Source organism: Tachyglossus aculeatus, chromosome 14 (assembly GCF_015852505.1).
Source record: "Tachyglossus aculeatus isolate mTacAcu1 chromosome 14, mTacAcu1.pri, whole genome shotgun sequence".
In the NCBI taxonomy this organism is placed as follows: domain Eukaryota; kingdom Metazoa; phylum Chordata; class Mammalia; order Monotremata; family Tachyglossidae; genus Tachyglossus; species Tachyglossus aculeatus.
The window spans coordinates 30,025,184-30,039,879 of record NC_052079.1 but is presented as its reverse complement, the minus strand read 5'-3'; the positions used below and the strand labels follow the sequence as shown (position 1 = coordinate 30,039,879).

The following is a 14,696-nucleotide window of genomic DNA, read 5'->3' as shown; positions in this document are numbered from 1 at the left end:
GAGTCAGGGTGCTTTAATACTAGCTGGAAGAAAAATCTATTACTGAGAATAGTAGGAGTTTGACAAATTACTTTTAATTCAGGTTGCAAGGTTCTCATTTCTGATTTCAATGGAGCAAAGTTCTACCAAGGAAGTGAAACTATTAGGTAAAATAATTGCAGCAATTAAGGTGTGTATGAAAGGAGTGGTCATCTTGTTACCTCACCTAATTTGTCAACACTTCATTCTAATGCACCAAATCAATCAATGGTATTTATGTACTCTGTGCAGAACACTGTGCTAAGTGGTTAGTAGAGTGAAAATGTCCTTTCCCCCCTTTTTCTGTATGTTAAAGTGGTGGTGGGGAGAGGAACCTGCAAGAAAAAAGCAATGAAGGCTGTTGTTTTTCCCTTACTAATTTGAGACAACACACCACTTTAAAAGTTAACAGAGCTATTATATTCTATGGTCTTTTGTTCAGCGTTATTAACTCTTCAATCATTTTTATTTCAGTATTTGCACCTGTGACATTCTTACTAGTCAGGTCTCTGATTGCTTGGCTTTGAGAGGTTTTCTTAATCATCTCAAAGTGTTGCCAAGCTTCACTTCAGATTCCAGGTTCCACTTTAAGAACACACAGAGGCATTTATGCTTCGGGTCCAGCACTAATCGTTAATATGTCTCCTTTCCACTGTGTAGTGCTTTCATTATGCATATCTGCTCTTCCTCATCTGCTAAAAATCTCTAAAAAGAAGTGATTTTCATCATAATTTAGATGTTTCTTGTTTCACTACTAAGGGAAAAATTCATCCCTGATTTATTCAGCCACCTGGTAGCTCATAATATTGCAGACCCTTGAATGGATTTCTCAAATTGAACCACATGTGCCCATCTGTGTTAATTGAGAATTTTATAACTTTTGACTGGATTGTTAATTCCCATTTATGATCTAAGCAACTAGTTTTATTGAACTTGCCAGATTTTGCCTTATAATTTATGAATACACCCAAATTCATATGTCCAGAAGGAATAGGCAAATCTTCTACTATGTGGCAGTGAAAACACATAGCTGAAAAATGACTTCCAGAGACCTCAAATTGAGGTGGATTTCTTTCATAAGGATTCCTTTCTTGAGAAGCAGTATGTTTTTTTGGAAAGAGACTGGGCCTGGGCATCAAGAGGTCTGGGCTCAGTTTCCTCATCTGTAAAATGGGGATAACATCCCTCTTAGACATGTGGAACAATGACTGTGCCATACCTGATAGTATTTTTTCAATTCCAGCACTTAGCATGATGCTTGGCATATATTAAGTGCTTAGCAAATATCAGTCCATCAAATCTATGATATTTATTGAGCTTATTGTGTGAAGAGCACAGTACTAAGCACTTGAGAACACTCATGGCCTATCATAAAGAGAATGGGCCTGGGAATCAGCTCTGCTACTTGCCTGCTCTGTGACCTTGGGCAAATCACTTAGCTTCTCTGTTCCTCAGTTTCCTCATCTGTAAAATGGGGATTCAATACCTGTTCTCCTTCCTACTTGAACTGTGAGTCATGTAGGGGACTAGAACCGTCACTGTCTGACCTGATTAACTTGTATCTACCCCAGCGCATAGAACAGTGCTTGATGCCTGGTAAGCGCTTATCAAATATCATGATTATTACAATACAATAGAGTTGGAAGGCATGTTCCCTGTCCACAAGGAGCTTACAGTCTAGGAGACAGAAAAAAATTTATGAGAATGTACATAACTGTTGTGGGGTTGAATACCACAATTATTATTATTCCTATCATTAATACTGACATATTAGTGGCACCTACACATAAATAGGCAAAATAAATATTGGTTTCCCAAAACCCGGAATCATAGAATTGAAGCTAGGCTAAGCTCCCCCTGTAAACTCTCCCTTTAGATTCTTAGCTACTGGTGGACAGAGTATGTGCCTAACAACTCTGTTGTATTGAACTCTCCCAAGAGATTAGTATAGTGCTCTGCACACAATAAGCACTTAATAAATACCATTGATTGATTGATTGAGATATCAGTGTGACTACAGTTAATGGTGCTTTTGCAAGCCTTCAGTTCAGTTACAGGGTTGTCAGGCTATGCCAGAGGTCTTTGTAAATGAATGTTCTAAAATAAACAATACAATTTTATTATTTTATTAATTTTTTTGAGATACTCTTGCATGCAACATAGCAATTTGGGGAAATCAAATGATATTCCTACCCAGTGGTAGTTGTCCATTTCCATTTGATTAAATTATGAATGATTGCCATGAACAGGGAATGCTAAAAGAAGCTATGAAAAGGCAGACTAGATTACTACTTTTTATAGTTAAATAAATCATTTTTAGTTTGCTAGAACCTTGAATGAAATCATCATGGATTGCAAATTGAACTAACTTTTAATTCTCAGTGTGATTTATTTCACCCCATTTGCTACCCTGTTGCTAGGCTACTAATGGTTGTGTTAAGCTTAGTAGCTTTAAAGCACACTGAGGAAAGAGCTTGGGTTGTCAGGCTGCCACACCCAGAAGATATTTATCACAGCATGATCTATGGCTAGGGACATATCCTTAGGCCACCACCATCAATCTCTGTTAGAAATTAGAAAGGCAGTTTCACGATAATCCAAAACCAATTAAAATGATTTTGCTTCTGGTATGTCAATACTTTAAGTGAAAGTATACTTTTTAATAATCAGACTTTCCTCACAAAATTACCTTATTCATTTCATTTTTATTTCATTTGCTGAAAAATCTATTCCATATATTAATACTCATTCAGTCATTTATTGAGTGCTTACTGTGTGCAGAGCACTGTACTAAGCACTTGTGAAGTACAAGTTGACAACATATAGAGACGGTCCCTACCCAACAGCGGACTCACAGTCTAGAAGGGGGAGACAGACAACAAAACAAAACATATTAACAAAATAAAATAAATAGAATAAATATGTACAAATAAAATAGAGTAATAAATACATACAAACATATATACATATATACAGGTGCTGTGGGGAGGGGAAGGAGGTAAGGCAGGAGTGATGGAGAGGGGATGGAGGGGGAGAGGAAGGAGGGGGCTCATTCTGGGAAGGCCTCCTGGAGGAGGTGAGCTTTCAGTAGGGCTTTGAAGGGAGGAAGAGAGCTAGCTTGGCGGATGTGCGGAGGGAGGGCATTCCAGGCCAGGGGGAGGATGTGGGTTGGGTCGATGGCGGGACAGACAAGAACAAGGCACAGTGAGGAGGTTAGCAGCAGAGGAGCGGAGGGTGCGGGCTGGGCTGTAGAAGGAGAAAAGGGAGGTGAGGTAGGAGGGGGTGAGGTGATGGAGAGCCTTGAAGCCGAGGGTGAGGAGTTTTTGCCTGATAATAGGGTGGATGATTCCCTCTAAAAATGATTTTACAAAAGCATCAAATGAAGGTGAAAAATTCAAGGTTTTCATTCAAGAGAAAGAAGATCGACTTTTTTCTGATCTGTAGACAGTAGTATATTTTTAGGGTTCTGTTCTGATATAGATGGAACATGTTCAAAAGTAGGAAGGAGGAATGAGTCAATCTAATGGAAAATGTTTTTTTATCTCTTTGCAGGAGGCTTTATGGAAACAGAAGCTGCAGCACAAGAATCTCTAGGTTTAGGCAAACTTGGAACTCAAGCAGAAAAAGACAGAAGATTAAAGAAAAAGTAGGTTTGGTGCTTATTTTATTTTTCTCACCCAGTATTCCGTGATTATTATTTGAAGAACAGTATTGAAATAGTGATTTAAAGTAAATGAGATTAGATCTATACTAACAAATATTCTAGATATAGAGGCCAAATAGTTTTTGGACTCAACTATCCATATTCTTACACTGAAAAATAATCTCAAAATAAACTTTGGGCTTAAATATGCAGATCAGCTATGGGAAAATGTTGGCATTGGCTACCATGATCAGAAAAATTTGTTAGTGCAAACTGATCTTTATGTCATGTTCCCTAAATTGATTGGTATGTTAAATAATGGCCTTGGGAGAATTACTTTCTTAAATGTGAACATAAATATCATTATTAGGCTAGAACAATGAATAGCCAATTGAACATTCTGTCACTGATAGTGGCAACAGAATGTTCGGAGGGCAACATATGGTGAGTAAAACACCTCAGAAAACAGAAAATCCAAACAAAATTTCTAAACATTGGGATTTAACATAGCTCTAGAAAATATGGGGTAAGTACCATCTTTAATGCCTATTAAACTGTAAAAGAGATTTTTCCCAGATTATCATCACCTGAGTTAAAAAAAAAAGGGAGCAATACTGCTGAATCCTTTTAAGGAATATTTAATTATTTTCCACTATTATTAAACCTAAAAATTCCCAATAGACACCAGTGTTGTTTTTCCCTCTAGCATCCATCAGGAAATTGGATGTATATGTTTTCTTTCACCTAAAAGTACAAAATAATTATCTGACTTCCTCTCTGACAATTACTTGAAGTGGCACATTCTGAGTCACAGCAACTGTTATGAAGTGAATAGGCCCCTAAACGAAGTCAAGAAAAGACATGTTCAAGTGGACTTCTGGGCTCAAACTTACTCGTTGTATGCCATGGCAGCCTGAGTTTGGTGCCATCTTTGAGCTGGAGCCCATGACATTGCTTCTACAGTAGCACAGGTGACTGTGGCTCAGCCTGTTGTGGATTTCCTGCTTCAAAAGCTGGCTTGTCGTGGATGGGGTCGAGGGAACAGAGAACTGCTTCCACATCTGGGCCATCTCTGTAATTATCTACTTCCACATTTGGGGTCAAAGGTTAGTAGCAACAGGATATGCTGGTGATGGAACTGACATAAATGGAAAGAAGGTTGAATTAGGAGGGAACAGTCTGTCGGAAAGCATTGGTCTGGGAGACGTAATAGTGGCTGTGGGAATGCTAGGATACTAGCAGCAGTGAAGAGCTGAGAAGAGGGATGAGGAAGAGATGAGACATTGGAGGAGAATGTAGCAGCAGCAGCAGCCATTTCCACTGACTCCCAGAGTTTCCGGCTGCTTTCCAGCTCCAGTGAATCCCAGCCTAGTGGTTCAACTCCAGGCAGCAGGTGGGGAGTAGTGGGGAAGGCAGCTGCCTGGAATGACTTCCTGTAGTTGCCACTTGACTACTTTCAGTGCTAGAATGTGTTTGTGTGTGTGTATTTCTGTGTTGTGGGGACAGAGGGAGAGAGAAGAGAGTGGTGCTCTGTTAATGTCTTTGTCCCCACCACACAGAAGCTTCACTTATCAAAGTGGGTTAACTCTCTTGGGACTTAGGGAAACATTTCATTTTCCCCCATAGAGGCTGGAAGCACAGAACACTGAGAAACAAATCATTTGAGTTCTTTTAAGGCTGCCTAGGACTGTTAGTGGTAGTTCATTTGGCATGGCGTAATGGATAGAGCACAGGTATCAATCAATCAATCAATCAATCAATCGTATTTATTGAGCGCTTACTATGTGCAGAGCACTGTACTAAGCGCTTGGGAAGTACAAATTGGCATCACATAGAGACAGTCCCTACCCAACAGTGGGCTCACAGTCTAAAAGGGGGAGACAGAGAACAGAACCAAACATACCAACAAAATAAAATAAGTAGGATAGAAATGTACAAGTAAAATAAATAAATAAATAAATAAATAGAGTAATAAATATGTACAACCATATATACATATATACAGGTGCTGTGGGGAAGGGAAGGAGGTAAGACGGGGGGATGGAGAGGGGGACGAGGGGAGAGGAAAGAAGGGGCTCAGTCTGGGAAGGCCTCCTGGAGGAGGTGAGCTCTCAGCAGGGCCTTGAAGGGAGGAAGAGAGCTAGCTTGGCGGATGGGCAGAGGGAGGGCATTCCAGGCCCGGGGGATGACGTGGGCCGGGGGTCGATGGCGGGACAGGCGAGAGCGAGGTACAGTGAGGAGATTAGTGGTGGAGGAGCGGAGGGTGCGGGCTGGGCAGTAGAAGGAGAGAAGGGAGGTGAGGTAGGAGGGGGCGAGGTGATGGAGAGCCTTGAAGCCCAGGGTGAGGAGTTTCTGCTTGATGCGCAGATTGATCGGTAGCCATTGGAGGTTTTTGAGGAGGGGAGTAATATGTCCAGAGCGTTTCTGGACAAAGATAATCCGGGCAGCAGCATGAAGTATGGATTGAAGTGGAGAGAGACACGAGGATGGGAGATCAGAGAGAAGGCTAGTGCAGTAGTCCAGACGGGATAGGATGAGAGCTTGAATGAGCAGGGTAGCAGTTTGGATGGAGAGGAAAGGGCGGATCTTGGCAATGTTGCGGAGCTGAGACCGGCAGGTTTTGGTGACGGCTTGGATGTGAGGGGTGAATGAGAGAGCGGAGTCGAGGATGACACCGAGGTTGCGGGCTTGTGAGACGGGAAGGATGGTAGTGCCGTCAACAGAGATGGGAAAGTTAGGGAGAGGACAAGGTTTGGGAGGGAAGACAAGGAGCTCAGTCTTCGACATGTTGAGCTTTAGGTGGCGGGCGGACATCCAGATGGAGATGTCCTGAAGGCAGGAGGAGATGCGAGCCTGGAGGGAGGGGGAGAGAGCAGGGGCAGAGATGTAGATCTGGGTGTCATCAGCGTAGAGATGATAGTTGAAGCCGTGGGAGCGAATGAGGTCACCAAGGGAGTGAGTGTAGATTGAGAACAGAAGGGGACCAAGTACTGAACCTTGGGGAACCCCCACAGTAAGAGGATGGGAGGGGGAGGAGGAGCCTGCAAAAGAGACTGAGAAAGAACGACCAGAGAGATAAGAGGAGAACCAGGAGAGGACGGAGTCAGTGAAGCCAAGGTCAGATAACGTGTTGAGGAGAAGGGGGTGGTCCACAGTGTCAAAGGCAGCTGAGAGGTCGAGGAGGATTAGGACAGAGTATGAGCCGTTGGATTTGGCAAGCAGGAGGTCATTGGTGACCTTTGAGAGCGCAGTTTCCGTGGAATGAAGGGGACGGAAGCCAGACTGGAGGGGGTCGAGGAGAGAGTTGTTGTTGAGGAATTCTAGGCAGCGCGTGTAGACAACTCGTTCTAGGAGTTTGGAAAGGAATGGTAGGAGGGATATGGGATGATAACTAGAAGGTGAGGTGGGGTCAAGAGAGGGTTTTTTTAGGATGGGAGCCATTAGGTATGGGAGCCAGAAGGTCATGGGTTCTAATAACAGCTCTGCCACTTCTTGGTTGTGTGACCTTGGACAAGTCACTTTGTTTCTCTGTGCCTCAGTTACCTCATCTGTAAAATGGGGATTGAGGCTATGAGCCCTGCATATGACAGGGATTGAGTCCAACCTGATTTGCTTGCATCTATCCCAGTGCTTAGTACAGTGCCTGGCACATTGTAAGTGCTTAACAAATGCAACAATTATTATTATTATTATTATTGTTGCATGGTTGATTAAAGTGAATTTGATTATTTTTTTTAACATGCACTTTGTATTAGCCTTACTACTGGCTTTAAGACACTTAAATAGCTCTCTCCCACCTACCTTACTTCATGGATCTACTACAATCCAACCTGCACACTTTGCTCTTCTAACAGCAACCTATTCACTGTACATTGTTCTGATGTATCCTGCTACCAGCCCTTTGCCCACATCCTCCCTCAGGCCTGGAACTCCCTTCCTCCTTCAAATCTGACAGTCCAGAACTCTCCTCATCTCAGATTCTCCTAAAATTACCTCTCCTCCAAGAGGCCATCAATCAGTCGTATTTAGCGAGTGCTTACCATGTACAGAGCACTGTACCAAGCACATGGGAAAGTACAACAAAACAATACAACAAACCCATTCCCTGCTCACAATGAGCTTACCATCTTGCCTTCCATGACTAAGCCCTTCATTTCCTCTGACCTTTGACCACCCTGAACATCTACTATGCATATATCTGTGTACCCCTTAAACACTCAATAAATGATTGAATGAATGAATGAATGAACTTTGATACTCTCTCCAACCCCACAGAATGTACGTAAATATCCCGGTACTTGTCTTTTTCTCCTAGCTGAAGTTTATTTTAATGTCTGTCTCTTCATGTAAACTATAAGCTCCTTGAGGGCAGGGATTGCATCTACCATCTCATATTGTAGCTTCCCAAGCAGTGTGCCTCAGTGAAAAGAGCCTGGGCTTGGGAGTCAGAGATCATGGGTTCTAATCCCAGCTCTGCCACATATCTGCTGTGTGACCTTGGGTAAATCACTTAACTTCTCTGAGCCTCAGTTACCTCATCTGTAAAATAGGGATTAAGACTGTGAGCCCCAAGTGGGACAACCTGATCACCTTGTATCCCCTCCAGCACTTTGAACAGTGCATTGCACATAGTAAGTGCTTAACAAATGCCATTATTATTATTATTATTACTTAGTATAGTGCTCTGCACACAGTAAGTGCTCAGTTAATACCATTGTTTGATCAATTAATTTTATCAAGCCATTTGGGTTCCTTAATGCAGTTCTAGGGCAGAGTGCACGTCTTTCAAGCTCTGTGTAATAGCCCAAGGCGTTCACATTGTAAGACCCATCTACATCTTGGTTTTGTTGCGAGTTTTTTAATGAAACATAAGGAAGTGTGAATATTCATATATCTAATGTCATTATGGTATTGAGAGATTGCTGTGAGATTCTAAGCTGGCACAAAATATTACTCCACAAATTCTCAGGTCTCACAGATGGTCTGTTTCACCATGGTGAAAAATACATGCTTTTTCCATATGATCTACCATGTGAATTTGCTTAGTGTTTGTCAAAAGTGGCATTCTTCTACATAATACTTGCCTTAATATACTGCTTCCACAAAGGCAAGATTATTTGACATTAATTCATTACTGATATTAAAATAAAAGGGAGTGAGAAATGCAGTAATAAAGTTGCCTCATGAAAGGGTAAATTTGGTGATTTCTGGGAGCTCTTTGCTTTTAGAGCAGTGATCTTAGGGTTTAGCTCAATGAAGAGGCTTCCTCCGATTTATCCGAATTTTATTCTTTTTCAAAGTAGAGCAGGATGATGTTGAAATGGAAAACCCCCAAACTGCTTATCCATCAATGAAGTGAAGCTTGTAAGGCGTAGCAAATGATTTTCTGGTCGAGACTCCTAACAGCACCAAGGCCACCAAAATGCTAAACGGCTATAATTATTGGGAGAGATTTCAAGGGTGCAGCTTCTTGTGATACTAGTATCCCTTAAGTCCTTCAAGATTTTAGCAACATCTTTATCTTCTTCCCTGGAGGCCCCCTTTAAGCATTTGGTACCAAAGATTCTCTCTGTTCACACTCTGTGCTCCAGATAGTTGAAACTCCCTTTGAACTTCATAATCTCGTTTCACATCTATTCATGTTTGATGTAGAATCCATAGAGCTTATGAGATCCCCATCTCTGAGTGAAAAGCAATGGTAACAACAGCTTCATAGAGACAACGTAGACTCTGTGGCTGAGCAAAGGGTTTTCCCTCTCAGCTGAGTTCAAAACCTGCAATGTTTCCTTCATTATTAAACCTGGCATCTAGGAACTCAGCCAGGTAAGTTGATCCTTGAGATGAAGATGGGTTTTTGTGGAGGCAGCTGAGTGAAGGCCTAATGCCCCTTAAGACAGTAGGGTCCCCAATCGCTCAATCATATGTCCTGGACTAGGTCCCATCTTGTGCTGGCCACATCGGGTATTGAATGACAAGACAGCAGCATGGCTTAATGAAGAGAGCATGGACCTGCGAGTAAGAAGGACCTGGGTTCAAATCCTGGCTCTGCCACATATCTGCTGTGTGCTCTTGGGCAAGTCACTTGATTTCTCTGTACCTCAATTACCTCATCTGTAAAATGAAGATGAAGAGTGTGAGCCCTCTGTGGGACAAAACCTGTCCAACCTGACTACTTGTATCTATCCCAGTGCTTAGAACAGTCCTTGACACAATAGATTATTGCTAGGGGAAATAGTAGAGATACTGGAAATTCATTATGCGCAGGGAATGTGTTTACCAACTCTGTTATTCTGTACTCTCCCAAGTGCTAAGTACAGTGCTCGGCAGTTGGTAAGCACTCAGTAAATACCATGGATTGATTTACTGATTGAATCCATCAGTGATATTTATTGAGAATTTTATTTGTGTAATGTGTTGTACCTAGCTCTTGGGAGAGGACAATAAAGTTGGTAGACACAATCCCTAGTCTCAAGGATCTTACAGTCTAGTGGAACCAACTAAAGTTCCTTTTGCAGTCTTTGGATCACAACAGCAGTCACTGCCTTCAAGAATTGGGAAAGAAGTGTGTCTGGGTAGGAGAGGGTCACTTTCTGGGGGTGGAAGCAGATAAATTACTGGGAGGTTGATAGGGAAGGCAGGAGGATTGGGGGTGAGGATTTTTCTTCTGGTATTTGTTAAGCACTTTCTATGTGCACTGTACTAAGTGCAGGAGTAGATGCAAGCTAATCAGGGTGGATACAGTCCATGTCCCACCTGGGGCTCCAAATCTTCATCCCCATTTTACAGATGTAACTGAGGATCAGAGAAGTGATATCAGACTTGCCCAAGGTCACACAGCAGAGAAGCAGAAGAGCCAGGATTAGCACTCGGGTCCTTCTGACTCCCAAGCCACTCTATCCTCTCCTCTATCCAATTAGGCCACATTACATCAATGAGGTGTATGTTACAAGGAAATCTTTTATGACAAAATAAAGGGGAGTTGGGGAAATGGGTTTGGGGTTGGATCAAATGGGGTATTTTGTGGTCTTAAAATGATCAGCTGGCACCTGTACTCTGCACACAGTAAGTGCTCAGAAATACTGTTGGTTCTCCTCTTGACTGACACATTTGGTACAGTCCTCATATCTGTGAGTGCCCTGAGGCAAGCGCCTGAATGAGTGTAGATTCTTTAAAGTTCAGGGCACAGATTAGCTTATCCATTAGGGGAAACATCAAGGGGCCTTCCAGAGAGTTAATTCTTCTTCCCTCAGATCATAGTGTTTATTAATTCCCAGCTCCTGATTGTGTAAACCTGAGTCAGTGGACACCACCCCGACATAAGCACTTTGTACAGTGCTCTGCACATAGTAAGTGCTCAATAAATATGATTGAATGAATGAATGAATGAACACATAGTAAATGTTGAGTATACAGATTTTCCTGTGAGGTTGAAAAGGAACCGACTCAAAACTGGGCTTCCAACCAACGTACTCACCAATCGTGTTGTAGTTGGAAACCTAATGAATGAAACTCTGGCTTCAGAATAAAAGGACCTGGGTTCTAATCCTAACTTCACTACTTGTCTGCCATGGGACCTTGGGCAAGTCCCTTAACTTTCCTTTGCCACAGTTTCCTCATTTCTAAACTAAGGATTGAATAACTGTTCTCCCTCATAGACTGTGAGGCCTCATAGAACAGGGCGTCTGATCTGATTTTTGTTTCTACCCCGGTGCTTAGTACAGTGCCTGACTCATAGTAAGCACTTAACAAACACCACAATTAATAATATATTTGAAAATGCTGCTTAATATTTTCCCTTAAGCTATATTTTCTTCACACATTATTTTACCAACTTTTCTTTGAATTATATTTTGATGCCTTTAAATAGTTACTCTCTATGACATTAAGACCTTTTTATTGGAGAATAACCATAAACCCAAGCCCCAACTAGTAAGCTTTGACAGGTGCATGTTATAGATGTTAAACTGCTTGGCCCCAATCTCTGACAGGTTTGCTGGCAGTAGGAAAACTACTTTGGGGGTCCCCAAATTTAATGAGTTTGCCTGGCCTGTAAGTTTCCATCTGGAATATGTTTCCTTGGGATTTACCCCCATTTCGCATGCATTTATGCGATATTCCAATGCAGAAAAATGTTGAACACATTTCTCATGAGATCACGGTGGAAATATTTTTTATGGTGTTCCTTCCTGAAAAATTGAAGGCCCTTCTGTTCCTCTTAAGGGTAAAGCCAGCCCACCAAGCTAACCTCTGAAATATGGTTGTGGTGTGAAATGGAAGTCCAGTTCATGTCTTTTATAAGGAACTGCAAAATGACCTCCTAAAAATACGCATAGGAGATCTCAGTAGGCCGTTTGATTTGACTTGGCTCTTATGCTTTAACGGGGTTGTACAGTATTTCCGACTTGAGAAACTGGCACCCTAGACATCTTATTCATTCTTGGTTAGACAAGTTTGTTAAATTTAAAACATGCCAAGTGAAGAGATGGCACATAATTCTGTTGTACTCTACTCTCCCAAGTGCTTAGTGAATTCTCTGCACATAGTAAGCACTCACAGACCATTGATTGGTAATGATAGTATTTGTTAAACACTTACTGTGTGCCAAGTACTGTACTAAGTAACATAACTAAGTTGGACATAGTTTCTGTCCCACAAGGGGCTCACAGTTTAAGGTGGAGGGAGTACAGTTTAATCCCCATTTTACATATGAGGAAACAGAGGCACAGCTAATTGGAGTAATTTGCCCAAGATTGCACAGTGAAAAGGTGACAGAGCCAGGATTAGAACCCAGATCCTCTGAGTCCAAGAACCGTGCTCTTTCCACTAGTTCATGCAGTTTCTCACACTACACATGGAAGCTAACATCCAGGATCGGATATTCCTGTTGATTTTTGATTTATTGAATGTATTTTCAAACAAACTGCACTTTAGCAATGGCCTGAGACCAAGGTGGAGCTCTTCTGAAAGATATGTGTGGGCTTAAAGGCCATGTGAGTGCCTTATTATGTTCTAAACAACACCCAGATGGCTTGAAAGCATTGAAAGAGTTTGCAAGGCATTTAACCTGCTCCCATAACCTGGAAGAATCTGAGTAGATAGAAAAGTTTATTGGTTTTTTGGGCCTAAATTGTACTCCAATGGCCAGAAAGAGTTACGGGAGCTTTCGAAGGTGATCAACTCCTTCTCCTCTCCATTCCCTATGCCAGAGAGTTAAACACTTGGCCTCTGAGAGTTTGAACCCTGCCCTCAAACTCGATCTATAGCAGGAGCAGAGGTGGACAGGGGAAAGGAAGAGGCCTGAATCCTCCAGAGTGGAAGATGGTATTGAGAACCCCTGCACTCTCCAGAAACAAAGTAATCAGTCAGTTGTGTTTATTGAGCATTTACTGTGTGCAGAGCACTGTACTAAGCACTTGGAAGAGTACAATACAACAATAAACAGATATTCCCTGCCTACAGGGAGCGTACAATCTAGAAGACAGTCTGCAGTGGCAGGTGTGTCCAGTGAGGCCTCAACAGGGGAGGATAAAGAGAAACAGTGTGGCATTTTGGAAAGAGCACTGGTTTGGAAGTCAGAGGTCCTGGGTTCTAATCCTGTCTCAGCCACCATGTGACTATGGTCAAATCACTTCTCTTTGCCTCCATTTCTTCATCTGTAAAATAGGGACTAAATACCTCTTCTTCCTTTTCCTTAGACTGTGATCCACATGTGGGACAGGGAATGTGTTTATCCTGATTATCTTGTTTCTACCCAAGTGTTTAGTATAGTGCTTGGCACATAGTAAGCACTCAACTACGTGCAATTATAGCAATTATTATCATTGCTATAATAGCTCACTGCTTTCCCACTGTTTCCTCTAGGTGTCTGTCTGTCTGTCTGTCTCTCTTCTTGCCCATCTCTTGTCTGATTCTCACGCTTCCATCCCTATTCCTTTTTTCCCCCTCACTACTTGCCTATCTCTCTCTCTTTGTCTTCCTCTCTCAAATCTCTGTGCCTCTCCATTTCTCTCTACACCTACCCCAGCTGTCTCCTAAACTACCAGATTATAGGCATGTGCAATGTGAAGTGATTTGGCGAGTTTTCCAAAATGCCAGTTCTTTCAGAACACCCCTCAACTAATATTGTCATTCATGTTGTTGGTGTGAAAAATTCATTTTTCCCTCAGCTACGTCTGGCATGATCGCTAATGTTTGATTCCACGTGTTTTTTTTCCTGTGGGTTGATATGTATTCATTAACTTCTATATGCTTTTCTTTTGCATCCATTTTCATCTCATGATAAGTACATTCAGGTAAGTTTAAACACAATTCCTTATGAGCATAGCCATTTCTATAATGTGATTTTAACATTTTTAAAATCACCTTTTCTTTTCCTTTAGAAAATGACTATTATTACCACCAGCCTTAAATCCAAATTCATGACATTCATTTTAACTCCATGAAAGGAAGCCATATTTCACATTTTTAAATGCAGCCAATGGGTCTGAGGTCATCTGGTCCATCATGTTTGATTTATTCAGAACTTTGCCTATGTTCATTCATCCATTCAGTCATATTTATTGAGCACATACTGTATTAAGCACTTAGGAGACTACAATTCAACAACAGACATATTCCCTGCCCACAACAAGTTCACAGTATAGAGATGAGCTTACTGTCTAGAGTTTATGTTGATGATTGATGTGGAAAGTGAAGAACTGTGTTCTGTTCACCAGATTTCAGCATTAAAATGTAGACATGTTTTGAACTACAAATTGGCCTATGAGGGAAACAAGGACAATAAGAAGCATAGCCACCAACTCCCATAGGGAATTTTTGATATTCTTTAGATAGTAGGATAAGGAACAACGTCTTCGGAAACAAAAAGCAAGTTTCTGTTTTTCATTTAGAGCAATGCTTTTTTAAAGAATGAAGTGGCTCTTGAGAATATGTAATCAAATTTAAGGTGCTTTAATTCACCTAGAAGCCACAGAGGTTACAAAGAGTTTGTGATTAATTTTTTAATTCTACCAACTTGCATGATCTCTTGCTCTGC

General features: G+C 41.6%; 1 protein-coding gene across 4 annotated transcripts in view; it reads left to right on the top strand.

Annotated features, from left to right (window-relative positions):
* PPFIA2 (PTPRF interacting protein alpha 2) overlaps positions 1–14,696 on the top strand; it is a 455,622-nt gene that overhangs the window by 386,647 nt on the left and 54,279 nt on the right. For all 4 annotated transcript variants that reach the window (XM_038756973.1, XM_038756972.1, XM_038756975.1 and 1 more), the window contains one exon: positions 3,571–3,664. In XM_038756973.1, the coding sequence (XP_038612901.1) occupies positions 3,571–3,664 (94 nt within the window). The remainder of the gene's footprint in view (positions 1–3,570; positions 3,665–14,696) is intronic.